General features: G+C 37.2%; 2 protein-coding genes across 2 annotated transcripts in view; both read left to right on the forward strand.

The window, feature by feature from the left end:
- The first annotated feature begins 1,033 nt into the window (after positions 1-1,033).
- c11h2orf50 (chromosome 11 C2orf50 homolog) lies at positions 1,034-3,094 on the forward strand. The gene is made up of 3 exons (XM_056761242.1): positions 1,034-1,666; positions 1,995-2,034; positions 2,421-3,094. The coding sequence occupies exons 1-3, from the start codon at positions 1,434-1,436 to the stop codon at positions 2,616-2,618; spliced, it is 471 nt and encodes a 156-aa protein (XP_056617220.1). The 5' UTR covers positions 1,034-1,433; the 3' UTR covers positions 2,619-3,094.
- Positions 3,095-3,805: 711 nt separating this feature from the next.
- rock2a (rho-associated, coiled-coil containing protein kinase 2a) overlaps positions 3,806-16,569 on the forward strand; it is a 35,413-nt gene continuing 22,649 nt past the window's right edge. Inside the window, 1 exon segment of the mRNA XM_056761486.1 lies at positions 3,806-5,067. Within this exon segment, the coding sequence (XP_056617464.1) occupies positions 4,969-5,067 (99 nt within the window). The 5' untranslated portion in view covers positions 3,806-4,968.

The raw sequence follows: 16,569 nt of genomic DNA on the forward strand, positions 1-16,569 counted from the left end.
AGGCTGATAGGAAGACGTGTGTGAGAGTTATTATTTTGATCAATAAAATGTAATTGGGTCATAAACCGAAATATTGTTGCTGTTGTTACCACAGAGAAATGCCAGATAAAAGATTTTTACGAGATGATCATAACTGGATATCTCTGACTCACAAAGGCAGAATATCATCTGCAACCAAAAGCTAAAGTAAGACGTCCTGTCACAGTAAATCACAGGCTTTACTGGACTCTAAATTATTTAACACCATGTCCCGCCACCCACAGCCCTAAAAACAAGTATGTGCAAGTATATACAAAATATACCGAAGACCTTTGATGTTACTACTCATTTAAGTATAGAAACATTTAATTACAACTTGCATTACATCTTCCATGTTTAATTATGAATCTATATTTCTCCTCTTTAAATGAATTGTATCATTTATCAACCTCCTGCTTCTTCTTACTGTGCAATTTGAAGCAAAACATGAAGTATATCGCCCTCTTGAGGTGATGGAAAAAGACAAATTGGCATAATATTCAAATATGATGAATGCTTAAAATATATATAAACTTTCCCAGAAAAAAAATCTCTGAGAAAACTGTTTGTGACAGTCCACATCTTTTAAAATATTTGACTGGATTTCGGGTTTGGTGAATCTGGAGGGAGTATAAGGCGTATTTTCATATTGCACTCCTCACATCCTTAAATACAAGAATTACAGAACTTCGCGAAATTCGCATTACAAACAATTGCGCCAGAATTATAAAAGGTCATAAAAGCAAAGACTTGCAAAAAAACAAAATGTTTTATGCTTGCTGTAATCTCGGTAACACATGACAATGAGCCAATTTGGAGGAATCTTTATTATTTTTATAAAAGAATAAACGACTAGTCTAATTGCAACATTAGTAGGCCTACCGATCCAAACCTCAAACTATTAAATGACTGGGACCACGAATCAAGACATCAGCAGGTTACATTGTGTTTAATGTGATTAAGTCATTGAGAGAACGACAAAGGCACTGAAAATAAATATGTTTTTAACGCGTTGGGCGCTTCTCTGTCTTTTGTGTAATCCTAATTTGTTCCCATTGTTGTAGCGGATGTCTCGCCTTCTCGTGAATGAACAAAGGCTTTGTGAGGGTATCCCCGCATCGCCCGGATGTCTCCCGGGGAAACGGAGCGGGTAAACAAGACGAGCAACGAATCTCCGCGCAACCGGTCTGCAGCAGCAGCAGCCAGCAGCTCGCGCGTTGTGATTGCTGGGAATTGGGACGCATGACACTTCAATGCGCCTCAGAGCCAAACAAGGGGGTTCACAAGGGAAAAGCTTAAAAATCCAGTTCACTGCAATTCTATAAGGAATGTTATTTTGTTAAAAAATAAGTTTTCATTAGCTTACATTAATTGTACGTTTGCGTTTGATTGACACTCTCAAGGATCTGTAATTGATGGATAAAAAAGGGAACCAACGGCGTGCAACATCGGCTGGATATCGTTTACCGGACCGACCTAATGGTCCTCTCAATTCTCAGTCCTCTGTCTCAGTGTTTAGACATTCAGCAGTTAGGACACGAAACACCGGTGAAACGGCAGCGCAAGACGATGATACCCGAGATCCGGTAAAGCAGGACCAGATCTGGAGAGAGTTTGTGCGCACCGAGCGAACTGGGGTAAAGGAATGGTAAGGAACCAATTTCATTCGATTTATTTTAACTGTACTGGAATTGCTGACTTGTCGCACTTTCTCTGGAGTTACGTTACAAATCTTGTCTTTCAAAACTGATATGTGTCATTGTTCGACACGTTATTTGATATGGATTGTAGTTGACCAGGTGCCCCCTGGACGGTGTGGGTTACTCGGCTCCTGTTCTTTACGCAATACAGTCGTGGTTACTGTACACACAACCATAATGTAACAAGACTTTGCATATTTTTTTCGCAGTATTTCCCTTTTTTGAACAATTATGTTCTTTGCAATGTCGTAAAAATGCTCAAATGTCTTATTACAGGGAGAAGAACTGGAGTTTTCTGAAGAGCTTTGACCAGCTGGTAACGTTCTCTCTTATCAATGATGATGACAACCAAAAATCGTCACTGATAAGTTTTCTAATAACATTTTTAAGGAGGATGCATGATCTTGCCAATAAACAAAACATAACAAGTGCACAATTATATTGTTTCATCATTTCAGTTACAGTGGATAACAATTAAAGTGATATAACAGAAACACTTTAGCCTTAAAATGACTACTAAAATATGTTTAATTATGTTTTTACTCTTTTATGAAGACGTGGTTTTCACGTCAGTTTATTATTTAATATTTGTTTATTATTTGTGAATGTGAATACTTTGTAAATGTCCATAATGCACCTAAAGCTGCATTACTGGGCTTATACGTTAAGCTTGTTAATGTATTTTCTTTCTCGCTCACACAGGGTCGTCCGCGTGCAGAAACTCCTCTCCCCAACTCTGTGTCTTTGTATTCAGATAGACTCCCAAACACCAGTAACCAAATGTTAGGTAGTGGCTTGTACACTGAACTGGGCAAGGAGCTGATTCGCATTGACAGTCTGCTAACACTGACATCAAACCATTGTAAGACCAAAAGAAATCCAGAGATGCAACCCTGTTGAAGTTTACCAGTTAGAGGCTCTGCTAAGGAAAACTTAGTGTCTTAACAGATTTCTTTTATTTCCTTGACAAATTTCTTTGGGTCTTTCTATTTGCGAAATCAAACGCCGCCTGCTTGGAAGCTTCAGTGTGTATTTTTTTGTATGTTTATTTTTTAATGCTTTTTTTCTGCCAACCTGTTGACAGCAGTTTTATATAAGAGATTGTGTTGATTTTAAAATGGATCTTCTGTAATTAATGTTAGGGGAAGTAGTAAAGACTTTAGATTTTTAGAGTTGATTCTTGTCATCAGTTTTTAAAGGAACTCATGATTTCCTACCAATGCAAATGTTTTTTTTTATTTGAATAAAACCTATAGGTCATTGTGTATTGTACGTTTGTTTTTATGCATTTATTGTGTTGGTTAAACTGTGTAGTCTACACATTTTTTAGGTTTACGAACAGACTAACCAGTGGAGACCTCTTGCCAAGACCTCTTAAATTTATCTTTAAAACATTGCCAACTTATATTTAAATAAAGTTTTCTTTCAAACACGAGTATTGTGTTTCTTCTGTTTATATATATATAATATATCTTTAAAAAAACTCCATGACAGCAGGGAAAACGCACCCAGACAGTTCATAATATTACTGTCAAATAATGTTAGGCTACCTTGTGTTCGAAAAGAAAGCATGTACGTGTGTCAAATTCCAACAGCTGACTACTCCCCTTCAACCTGCTCTCCCCAAACTTGTCCATCATAGCTGAGGGAACACATCCTGACAGCTAAGAATGTTTCTGTCACATACAGTTCCCCCATGTGTTCAACATGTCAACTGCTTTTATTTTCAGCCTGCAATACAATATTGGTTCATGTGTGGGAACATATGTCACATCAGGGAATTTTACTTACTAATTAAAGAAATCGTTCAATTATTTCTCAACTCTATTTCATGGATTAAAAAAAGGAAGACGCGCCCTCTAGTGGAAATGTTTCACATTAGCAAGTACATCAACAAGTGGAGAAAGCAGGTTAGTCAGTTTCACCCACAAGATGTCACTGTCAAGTCTTTTATCAAGAAGATCTACTCGTTTCTCCAGTAAGCCTCATGTAATTTTGCCGCAAACTCTGATTTGAGACTGGATTTAGCCTTATTTTAGACTGTATCACTGCTGGAGGATAACATTTAAGCGAATAAAGCATTTAAAGTATAAAAAACAGTAACCAATTTATGAAAACGAGCTGTTATTGTTATTTAAAAAAAAAAAGAAATGTGAAATTGTACATGTAGCCCAAATATTGCTTTACTTCAGTCATTGTTGACGTAAAATCGAATTACGCTTATTTTGTAGCCCATCCGCAGCAACAGGTTTCACTACATCAAGCGTCAACATCCTGTGTTCAAAACTTACCTTTGTTCCTAAACAATGCGTTTTTGAGTAAAAATTGTGACTGAACGCGGAACCGTGTTTCGGTGTTTTGTTGTGGGTGGGTACGGCAGACCATAATCCACCGGAGAATATTTACATTCTCCCGTGTGCAGCCGTTCGTGGGCGAGACGGAGAGAAGAGAGGCTTATGGGTAAAGAGTGCTGCTGTCGTCGTGTTGATGTCAGAGCAACGAGCTCGAGCTGCCTGCTGGAATACCGAAGAACAGACCCGCTGTAAACTACTGGCGGACAAATCTACCGATCGAGTCCACTGGCGAGATGAGGACACACATACTTCGGCAGGAGTCTGCGAAGAATTTAAAATAACGAAAATCCGATTAGAGATCGAATAAAAGCCGCCGGTTTCGTTTCAAGTCGCAGCTCGCGTGTTGCAGGAATGCGTTTGGAGTTTGTGATCCGGTCGACTCAACAGATGTTCGCTTTTGAAAATCTGCGGGGTTGTTTGTGAACTGGTTGGAGTTGAAGTCAGGATCAGACAGTCAGGAGAGGGGGAGAGAAGGATAGGGGAGACAGGAGGGGAGGAGAGAGGGGTGAGAGGCGGGGAGGAGAGGGGCGCCCAGAAAACGCCCTGTTGCTGTTGAAGCCTCTAAAAATTAAAACTTTAACGCGCCATTTACGGTACTGTACAACGTTGTTAAGATGGACTGGGAAGTTTGATCGCGCTTAGTTACTTTATCTACCACTTCATAGGTTGTTTAAGGGAGGTTTGGAAAACCCTCCGCTGCTCCCATTGGATTATTTTTCTCCGCTTTATTCTGGACGAGTCCTGGGTTATTTTTTGGAGGGCGGCGAGTCGGAGGCTGTCTAGGCCCACGGCCACCGCTCGACAACTTGAACGAAGATCTTGGAGCTTTGATGTGAACCAGAAAAGTTGGGCAGATCGCTCTTCGTTGCTCAGTCTGGCGCCAGGAGAAGGCAAAAATGTCGCTGGGTGCGGAGAGAAGGATGGAAAACCGGCTGAGAAAGCTGGAAGCCATGATCAAAGACCCGCGGTCTGCGATCAACTTGGAAAGTTTGCTGGTAAGTTCTCCGTCGCGTTTCATGAATGTTTAATGCACCTCAAAGCTCCGTTGCCTGGGTTAAAGAAACGGCAACTGCTGCAACGTTGAAGTAATGGACGTGTTAGTTTATGTTACAATGTAGCATTGCACCGTAATCTTAACGTCAATACTGTGTGTCTGATGGATTCTTGCGTTTGGGCATGCTGTTGTCTCTTTTATTAGCTTGCTATTTGTACACAAGTATCGTATCCGGTATCTAGTGTCCTTGTCAAATCTTGGATAAGAGAGAATGCCTTGTCGTCTATTAAACAGTTTTCTGTAGACTTGCCATATTTGAATAACTGTGCTGCGTCTAGTTCTGACTTCATCTGTTGCCTCACACCAAATATAGTAATATTCTTGGCCTGCAACATGACAATTTCGTAATTCCCCCTTCCTGCTGTTACTGGGTTGTTTGGTTCTGGAAAGGGAGACTGCTATTAACTGGCCTGTTCGTGCAGGTGAAGAAATTTGACACTGAGTCTTAGAGCAGGACATTCATGGATTGATCTAATCATTGCAAAGTGCACTTGGAAGATATTTTGTCTTTAATACCCCTAGAGAACATTAACTATGTTTTTTTTTTATAGTAAAAGTGTTGGTCATTGGTTAAACTATGATCGTTGTGGTAATGCTATAGTAGATGTGGTGACTATGGTTTTTACAAAACAGTGGCGATATTTTGTATCACTGTTTTTTGGAACATGTCAAATCTGTCAAGTTCTCAGTCAGTGGTCAGTTGGTGTAAGAACTTAACTTTTACGGATAGATGAAATGGCTAGAAGTCTAAAAGACCCTCCATTTAATACATATTTATATTGGTTTTATTTTAGGGTAAGGACAGGGCAAGCCAGTTGTTATTATAAACACAACATTTTGAAAACAGTCATTTTTTAAAGCCATTATTCGAGATTGTCTGATACAATGCCAAAATTTATGAGAATATGGATTTTTTTAATAGCCAAATGTCAATGTTTTCCAACTCTGTAAGTGTCATAGCCAATGCACATCAGTGTGTAAAATAACATCTCTTACAGGGATAGTTCATTCAAAATGCTTAAAATTCTGTCATCATAATTTACCCACTCTCCTATAATTTCAAAGTTCAAACCTGTATAAATTAGATTTTTCCGATAAACACAAAGGAAAGGAAGACATATGCAATAATGTCAGTAACCAACAGATCTCATCCCCAATTTACTGCCACAGTATTTATTTTCGCTACTATGGCAGTAAATGGGGGACAAGACCTGTTTGGTCACTGACATTCTTCCAAATATCTTCCTCTGCGTTCAGTAGAACAATAAAATTTTTACAGGTTTGAAACAACCTGAGGGTGAGTAAATGATGACAGAATTCTCATTTTTAAAATGAACTGTCCGAGTCTTCGAGAGAGACATATTAAGGGTGAATATGTTTGACAGAATATAAAGTTAATATGTTCCACATCTTAACATTATTAAGATGACTCTTGATGGACTGTCATTTCACTCAATGTATCTGGAGCAGAGTTTGGTCTGAACTGAGGTGTCAGACAGATGATGGTCATCCTTACTGAGAGAAAAGGTGCGAGTGGTGTTAGGTCCATTGAGTGTGTTGGTAACAAATTGCGTGTTTTTCCACAGCTTATGAATGTGTGTTTCCTGAGAAGGAGATGAGCAGAGAAGTGGGAAGCAGTGGGTGGTAGAGAGCAGGCCGCACGCCATCTCTTTCTGTCTCTCTCTCTCTGCCATTTATAGCTCAAGTCTCTCTCTCTGGTTTAGCTCAGGGCAGGAGATAACTGTGCGTGCTGTTATGAGATGAGCTTAGAGACTTCTAGAAAGTATAGCGTTTAAAAAATAACTTTGTTGCTTACTCTTGACTTACAATGGGAAAAACTTGCTCCCCTTTTGCTCAAAATACAAATCTGTAGCCGTCTCTGTCTCCCTTTATCACTGTCTGTCTCTCTCTCTCTTTGATCTAACCTGCTTATGAACTCATTTAACTTGTCATTAACTCCAGCTCAATCTGATTACTCTGAGTTATGCGTAATGCATCCAGCATAATGCGATTGTTTTCAGGTCTTTTAACCAAGCATTTAAGTCTGAGATTACTCACTTTTGGGCCTGTGTTTGTGCTCTTGTGTGCCAGTGTGATGCCAAATGAATGAAAGAATTTTTGGAATTTCTCAGTTAAGTTTCCAAGAGCACTTTTCTATATTTACTGTGTAACGTAAACCTCAGTTTCAGATGTGGTATATCTCAGTCTAACAGGTCTTAACATTTTCCTGCAATACCATTCCTTCTGACATTCCACAGGGTAGTGGATTACCTTAAATGATGTAATATTGATGCTAACTTTAGACAAGAGCTATTGAAACAATTGCACATTATTTGCAAACTAAGTCACCAGTTTAATGTGCTTGTCAAGAATTTGCATGTTTATCAGATTATCTTTCATATAGCAGCATAAAAGGAGATTATGAAAGGTACACCTGTGTGGCTTTCTTTCTTCTGCACACAAATATATTTTTTAAGAACATTGGTTCTTCAAAGTTCCGGAACGAGTAAAGAGGGCTCTGAACTAAGTTTACCCACAAATTTTTTTTGGGGGGGTGAACTGTCCCTTTAAAGCGATAGTTCAACCAAAAATAACATTCAGTCATCATTTACTCACTCTCATGTCATTTCAAACCTGTATGACTTTCTTTTCTTTCCGCAGAACACAAAAGAAGATATTTTGTCATGAAGATATTATGTCAACTGCCCCCTCATTGACTTGCATTGGTTTTGTGTCCATACAATTGAAGTGAATGGGGGCCAGTGCTGTTCGGTTACCAACTTTCTTTAAAATATCTTCTTTTGTGTTCTGCGGAAGGAAGAATGTTATAAGATTTGAAATGACAAGATGGTGAGTAAATGATGACAGAATTTTTGGCTGAAATATCCACTTAAGCCATTGTAAATGTAAAGCTGCTTTCAATATTCTTCTTAAAGAAATGCAAATATGATGATGATTTTTACACATCTTTATGTCTTTTGAAATATGTGTTCTATGTAACTAGAAAGATTCTTTTTTTGTAGTCTTTCAAAATGGCATGAGAAATGGAATGACCTTTTTGGGTAAACTTTAAGATGGCCAGGTGGCATCGTAGCCTGAGAAAAGGGCAAAGGTCAGACTCGGGAGAGAAGGTTAATGAATAACCTCCCTGTCATTTATTTAGAGACTGTCGGACAGGCAATGCTCTGCGTATATGAATAATAACTAAAAACACAACCCCAGACAAATGTTAAACTGCTATTCTTATGTCTAGCAATGGTCTCTACTAAAACAACGATTCCGTTGTGGTGTGTTTTAGGTACTTGGTTTTGTAAACCCTGGTTGAGGCTTGATAGACGACAGTCATGTTGTATGCTGGAATGTTGATGGGCCTTATCTGTGTTCCCTTCTTCCCTTGAGGTGCGTGTGGACAACGTCTGCTTATGTAGCTTCTATAGTTTGTGTGCTTGCAGTAGGCAAGAGGTGCTGACAACAGTGTTCAAATTCCACCCTCATTCCATACACACACATTAGAAGTCTGTAATGCAAAACTAGCAGAAAACCATCTTAAAAAGCCAGCCAGACACCTCCAGCCCACAACCTAAAGACGGTATATCTTCTCAGAGCAGTTTCTAAATCCTTTTACTGTAACTGTATCTGTCTGCTAATGTCTGAGATCAGATCCTCTACCTTACTGGAACTTTATCACAGTGGTCTGCCATGTGACTCAAACATGTACACCTGTGAAAGCTCTTGTGTATGTGCAGCTATCCAGGCACATCTAGGTTAAGCAGAAGACCCGCTGGATTTGGTTATTGTTTGGTGTCATTGTTGGATCTTATCAATCTTCAACAGGTTTAATCTCAACTGGAACTAGAAATGGCGTGTGATTTCTTGGTGCTAGCATCAATGCTATTCCTGTTGGGTTTTCTTTGCTGTGGATACTGTATCTCATCGGATGTTGTACTCTACAAACCTCCTGACATACTTATAAACTTCCTGTGTCTTGTTTTGGTGGAACTGGATACTGTATTGTTTATATCTCAACACCATTAGCAGGCGCTGCAATTTTGGCTCTGCATCATCGGACAGACAAAATTATAAAAGCTTTTCACAAGACCTTTTGTTTCTGTAATGTCTTAGTGTGCTTATGTTTGTAGAGGCATCCTTATGAAATGTTAAGCAACATGCATCATATTCTTTTCTGTGCTTACAGTGATAGTTCACCCAAAAATGAAAATTCTGTCACCATCTACTCGCCCTCTTGTCGTTTCAAACCTTTATGACTTAATTTCTTATTTTGCAGAAGAAATATTGATGAAAGTTGGTGACCGAACAGCACTGGCCTCCATTCACTTCTATTGTATGGACACAAAACCAATGCAAGTAAATGGGGTCCTGTTAACAACATTCTTCAAAAGATCTTCTTTTGTGTCGGTGATAGAAAGTCATAAAGGGTTGAAATGACAAGAGGAGAAGTCAAGGATGACAGAATTTTTCTTTTTGGGTAAATTATCACTTTAAATAAATCACAAGCTTGTCTCAAAAACCACACAAAAAGCACCCTTTTTAAACGCTAGCAACAGAATTATCTTCTCCTTTTCTCAAAGCTCTCAAATAACACAAAATAGCACTTGAACATTTATCCATACCATCAAGTACCATATAAAGCATCCCGGGATCTGGAAATCCCCTATCGAATTTTCAGCTGTTATGCCAATGCCAATAGGAATTGTTAGTATACTTCCATTGGAAATAAATTGGACTAACGTCTGTTTTATTTAAATGGAGCGCATGCTGTAAAGTTGAAAATTGTTAAAAGTATGTTGAGTTATTTGTAAATTGAATACCGAAATGAAAAGTTTGGTCACTGCGGTTTCTTTACACCAGACCCCTTGATATATAATGGTCGAATGCAGCAACCACATTGCAAACTGCCCAGCAGTGGTTTCAGAAGTAGCAATTTAATATTAAACCTTAATGCTTTGTAAATGTGATTCTGTATTTTACCAAGCAACCTGTCGAACAGATGTTTTTTTTAGAGTAAGATGTTTTTAAGAGCAAGATGTTTTAATGCAGTATCATTTCTCTGTACAGTGTGTACAGTTTAGCTGAATCAAAGCTCAAGTGAACCTTTTCTTAGTTTACTTTGGACTTTGCTTCATATTTGTCAGACCTGTAATGTTTCTTTATGGTATTGTGCTCCTTGTTGAGCGTATATTGCATCTGATAGTCATTCAGCTGATATGTATTTGTTATGACTCCCTAATCTTAAGTGTAACAAAACTCTGCAAAATCCTTTTATATGCCAAAAACTTGCATTTAACCTGTTTTCGATAACTCATATAAAATATAGACTGAAATAAGATAAGGTTTATTTCTGTTTGATATTTGTGTTAGAGGTCGACCGATATGCGTTTTTCACGGCCGATACCGATTATTTCCATGTGAATTAGACCGATAACCGATATTTTGAACATATATAGATATATATACTGTGTAAAAACGTATATAAAAATTAAGAACACAGGCTCTGAAACATTTTTAATTCTGACTTAGAAATCTTAATCATAACACTTATATTAATAATAAGAATAGAAAGAAGGCAGCACCTAGCAGAATTCTGTGAACATTTTGTAAACCACCATTGCTTTATTTGTTGCACCGCACTGTATTCTGCCTCTTTCTGTGTTTTATTTGTCTTTTCTCATGTAAAGCTGCTTGGAAAGAAAAATGCATCGTAAAAACTACTAAATAAAAAAAATGAATTGAATGGAATAGATTATATTTATTTATGGAAAAAAATATGTTCTGATGACTTAAACATTGCATACAATATTAGAACTATTCAATAAATCATTTTGCTCATCATTGGATTAACTAGCACAATTTGAATTTATATAATAAGTGTAAATAATTTAATTGCCTTCATAGCTTTATTGTGTATGTTGTTGAAAAGGCTGCAAATGTTTTCATGAAGCTATAACATTAAAAGCATATTTTAGGCACACTTAGTTAGTACATTAGCCTATTCCTTGAGTGTATTGTCGGCAAGACGGGCATTTAATCACACCCATGTGTGTCTCTGAACATTTATGTGTATGAATAAGCTGCGAAAAATAACTCGATCTAACATTTGTCGCAAGCAGCTTGAAGGCAATTGCAATTAAATTATTTACACTTATTATATAAATTCAAATTGTGCTAGTTAATCCAATGATGAGCAAAATGATTAATTGAATAGTTCTAGTATGCTATTTTTAAGTCATCAGAACATATTTTTTTCCATAAATAAAATTTATTCCATTCAATTCATTTTTTCATTTGTTCCTTGTTGTTTTTTACTGTGTTGCTTGTGGTTTACAAAATGTCGGAGCACCCACAAAGGTGCTCCGAAATTCAGGCACTAATTATATTGAAGTGTTTTGCATCTTTAGTGTAGTGGATTGTGATTTATTTCAACGTCTGATGCAGACTTACCTCAGAGAGCATGAACCTGAAGCAGCTCCAGTAAGTAAGTGCTTTCAGTGTGAGAGTGAAAAAAACTTTCTGTTCCGCAGCCTCCCGCATTGATTGGCCGGACTCGTGACTTAGTCCCAACAAATCAGAGGGGCAGTGGGCGGGCATTACTCTACGCAACAAACTAGAGTGACGTGCTCTGACTGCTCACTAAATCCGTGGCTGCATCAGAGCCATATAGCGCATTTCAAAATTAAATGACTTTATCATTAAATCGGCTTTGAAAATGACCGATATCGATTATCGGCTAAATCCTTAACATCGACGCCGATAATCGGCCAGTTCGATAGTCGGTCGACCACTACTTTGTGTTTTATTTTGACCGAAGATGATCTCTGTTAGCGTATTTAAAGTGGCTGTCTTTGCTGTTTTCGAATGCTTTGATTTAGTTTTTTGGGGGTTTAACAATGGATTTTCATTTTTCTAGTTAAAAGAAACGCTGTATATTTCACATATTTCAATTCTATTTTTCACCGTCCCGCTTGTCACAAAATGAGCAGATTGACCAGGAGACATTTGCAAGCAGGACTTCAAAGGACGTTTCATAGAAGTGTTTTAGAGCAAACTCAAACACACACACACACACACAATATCAGTGTATTACACAGAACAGCTTTCCTGACTGATGTTATTTGCCTGTTAGTAACCTTAGAATGTCTGAAGCTAAATTCTTATTACCAGCTGTAAGACTGATGAAAGTGAAAGTATGTAAGCGCGTAGCTCAGTCAAATGTTTACAATGATGACCATACACTACTGCCCCTTTGTTGGCGTATTCCTGTGAGCAGAGGTTTTTCTAAAATTCGGAATAGTGTCGTCGTCATGTACCCAGGAAGTAGAGGGCTGTAGTCCGATTCCAGCCGTTCTCTGTAGTCCTTGAGAAGTGAATTCTGTTAGAAAACCATATCTCGCTTGGCATTGAACTTTGAGCATTATAATTTTGCAGCTATTGTTTATGCTCTAACAGCAACATTACACACTAACTAAAGATTGAAAAATGGGATCACGGGAAACAGCACCTTTAATAAACAGATGTTTTAAATGTTCTTTGTGCATGTCTCAGTTACCACTGAGGTATTTTATGAGACCGTCACACTGTGTGATAGTGTTATCTTGTGTACATGTTCAAAGAAGAGGCACATTTTCACTGGACTGCAAACATTACATTTTTGAAATTTGACTAATTAAAATGACTGGATGCGTAATGGAGCATGTCACACTTCAGTGAACCGTCTGGGTTGCTTAATGCTGATGAGTTAACAGTGATTCTTTAGAATCGGAAATGATTCATAATTACTCTCAAATTCCTGCTCTGGGCAGACACTGATGAATGTGGATTCCTTTCATTGCATTTCTAGTTTCCAGGCTATTGCATTTCAAACACAAAGTTTATGTTTTTTGCATATACAGTCGTTGCCAAAAGTGATGTATAAAGGCTAGAGCTCAACAAATTTTTTGGGGGCTGATACCGATATTATGGAGTAAAAGAGTCTGTTATCGATATATCGACCGATATTCTTTGTGTATTATAGTACAGTACTAGTCGATCAAACACTTATAATATCATGACAAAGATATGTAATGGAGAAAGGGTATTTAACAATTTAACAATACACTTAATGTTCCAAAATGATTATTTTTGTGTGACAAAATCGGCGGAAATCAAATGGCTCTGCTAATGTATCAAACGAATATGATAAGCTCACTGTGAGAGTAAAAGACAGGGACATTGTTATTTGCTTTCAAGCATTCCGTCTTACCAACTAGGTAACAAGTTGGCGTTGAATTACCATTTTCCACGAGCGCACTGCCCTCTATTTGACTGCAGTAAGATACTGTTACATTACTGACTGTTCTGACAAACTATAGATTACTTTTTAGATTACGTTACTGCGCACGTGCACTTTTCTGACCCCACCTTAACTTCCGGTACACATTCACAAACAAGTAAATGATGACAGAATTTCATAAAAAAAAAAAAAATTAAAATTAAAAAAAATTATTATAAGAATTATTTTTTTATAACTTTACTAGAACTTTTGTTTACTAAAGTTAATAATATACTTATTGGTCGTATTATAAACAATTAAAGGGGTGTGGTGTGGTAAAAATGAACGTGCTATAACTTGTCTAAGTTATCCTGACTTTCGCCACAAAGGGTGTTCGACAGTAGCTTTTCTCGAATGAAACAGTGAAATACTGATACAGTGAAATACTGATGCAGTTCATGTGTATGCGACCCGTCCTAGTATACTGAAAGCTTCAGAAGCATCACGCATGCATCCAACACTCTTTCACTTATAGATACACAAAACAAGCAGATTACGTTTTAAACCGCATCTGATTATCTCTATTGTTATTCATCGCACAATTAAATCGCTACTTTCTGGTTAAGAAATAATACTTTAGTCAGCTTGTCAAAATCTTTTTGTGTATCTATACACAAAGAACCATGTTTTTTCTGATTTATTTTAATTTGCATAACCAAAGCTGAAGTACATCATGGTTAAACTGTAGTAACTATAATAAAACTATGGTTAATTTGTTGTTCCTGTGCTCTTTAATGCAAATACTACAATTAAAATATGCGTATATTGTATAAATATTGTTAATGTTCATGAGAGCTTTTATTGAGATCAGCAGATCACGCAACTAGTGTTGTCATGATACCAAATTTTTGACTTCGATACAATACCTAAGACAAGTGATTCGATACCAATACTAAATCGATACCATGCAAAAAGAACATGCATAATTCTAAAGTAAGTAAATAAAAAAAGGATGAAACATAACATAATCTGTTATTTAATTTTTACTCTTACAATTTACACTGTATTCCTGCCTTGCTTTTTGAGCATGTCTTCCCCCTTATTTAAAAATAACATGTCACCAACGTGTACCTGTCTTAGTGTTTGTTGTCTGTTGAAATGAGAAAATAAACATTTATACTTAAATTAATCTACATAAATACTAGCTAAGACCTAAACGCATGGTTAAATTAATTCACTTAAATACATAACAATTCATTAAAAACATTACATTCTGACATGTTCTAACAATAAATCTCTTATTACAGCATTTATAAATTTCTTAATACAAATCTATTTGTTTATTCATATTAGTTCATTCATAAAGGTTAACAAATACAACTGTTAACATTTTAAATTGATTACCAATTATTAGTTCATGTTAGCTAACTAATTTCCTTTCACTTTTTAAGTTCTTTAAACGGGTCGGGAGGGATGTCTGTTGGGGAAATGCTTTGCCAAGCTGATCATTTTGGCACTTTTGGCCGCAGATTTTGCACAGACAGACTTCGTTTGCACTTTGGCGCACGCTTTAACATGGCTATAATGCACATTTGCGCATCTGCTTCACTGACAAGCCCTGAATAGACGGAAGAGGCACTTATGTTTGCAGCCATTACTTTCATTTCATCGTCATCTTCAGCGCAAATACGAGGAAAGAATGTGCATGCGTACAGTGACAGAAGAGAGCGCTGATAGCACATGCAAGCGCACACATACTGCTGCCGCAAATGGAACGCATTTCAGGATGTGTTGTCTCTGAATCATTAATGTACCGGTACCAAATGAATGAGATATTGGTATCGTTTTAACAGAAGGGTGTCGCGCTACTTTTCAAATACAGGTGTATCGTCCAACACTACACGCAACGCATGTACTATCTCAAAATATGCACACAGGGATTGATAAGAGGAATTACAATTTTAATTTGAAGTATCCGATTCCTATCCATTTTGTTTCCGATATGATTCCTAGCCTATCGATTCCGATTTCGAATTGGAATTGATTTTCGATTTACAACCCTATTTATGAGTAACTTCATTTTAAGACTTCAAGTCTTCTTAAAATCTTCGAAAAGCTAAGCTTCAGTTCATATCCTAAGTACAGCTTTGCAACATGAATTCAAAGTTTTAATGTATTTGATGCATGTGTTTGAATAAAAAAGATGTTGTCAATGTCCAAATCTGGGCAAAGCAAAAAAGCTAATGTGGATAAATGTTCTAAACAAACTATCCAAAACTTATTTTAGACGAAAGGTTACACGTTTAGTCTGAAACACACCTTGAATATGCAGCTTGAATATTTTAGACAGAGGGAATGTTTTAAAATGACGGTGCTTCTCAGGTGGACAAACTGACCCTCTCAGGGCTTCACGTCAATTATTTGTGTCAGTCAGTATCCATTAGTTGTACTGGGAGAGCAGGAATACTACTTTCAATTTATCAACAGTACATTTTAATCCACTAAATAGCCACTATAGAATGATAGATGACGAGAGGATCACTTTATTTCCATTACTCTGCGCAACCCTGTTTTACTTCCAAGAGAGTCTTCACGTCAAATAAAAATGCTTTGTTGGTCCATTATGAAATTATAGGACGAAGTCATGAATTTAAAGAACTATACATGGTTCTTTTCTCCAGGAGTGTTTTCTCACAAAGGGAAAACATGTGATGCATTGATCTATTTTGAGGATTTTGAAAGTCTGGTGTATTAGTCGTCAAGTGGGAATACATAGAATTGGATGTCTTGCTATATAGCTGGACAGGCCTCTTTGAATTGCTCATTGTTTGATATTGCTTAAAATGCCTATCCTCCAGTGCAGCAAAAGTTGAAGCGTTCTCATCTTTTGTTAATTTGATGGAAAGGCACTTTCGCAAACTCATTGAAATCAATGGCTTCTCCGATGCGGTAGTGTTTACTGTTAATGCCTTGATAATGGGATAATGGTTAAGAAAAATATGAATGCACTAATGTTTAAATATAATTTGTAGGGCTTTGACGAGACACTATCCTCACGCAATTGGCATGATTGAGTGCTGGGCTCGAAATTGCTCGCGTTTAGTCGCATATGCTCCCTAAATTTTACCCATGCGACCTCAAAATATATTTTGGAGCATTTGAGTAAGTGCACATTTT

Source organism: Triplophysa dalaica, chromosome 11, assembly GCF_015846415.1.
Source record: "Triplophysa dalaica isolate WHDGS20190420 chromosome 11, ASM1584641v1, whole genome shotgun sequence".
In the NCBI taxonomy this organism is placed as follows: domain Eukaryota; kingdom Metazoa; phylum Chordata; class Actinopteri; order Cypriniformes; family Nemacheilidae; genus Triplophysa; species Triplophysa dalaica.

Coding starts and splice junctions, on each gene's coding strand:
- c11h2orf50 (XM_056761242.1), top strand. CDS start 1,434: ATGGATAAAAAAGGGAACCAACGGCGTGCAACATCGGCTGGATATCGT. Junction 1,667..1,994: donor CGAACTGGGGTAAAGGAATG/GTAAGGAACCAA, acceptor GTCTTATTACAG/GGAGAAGAACTGGAGTTTTC. Junction 2,035..2,420: donor TGAAGAGCTTTGACCAGCTG/GTAACGTTCTCT, acceptor TCGCTCACACAG/GGTCGTCCGCGTGCAGAAAC.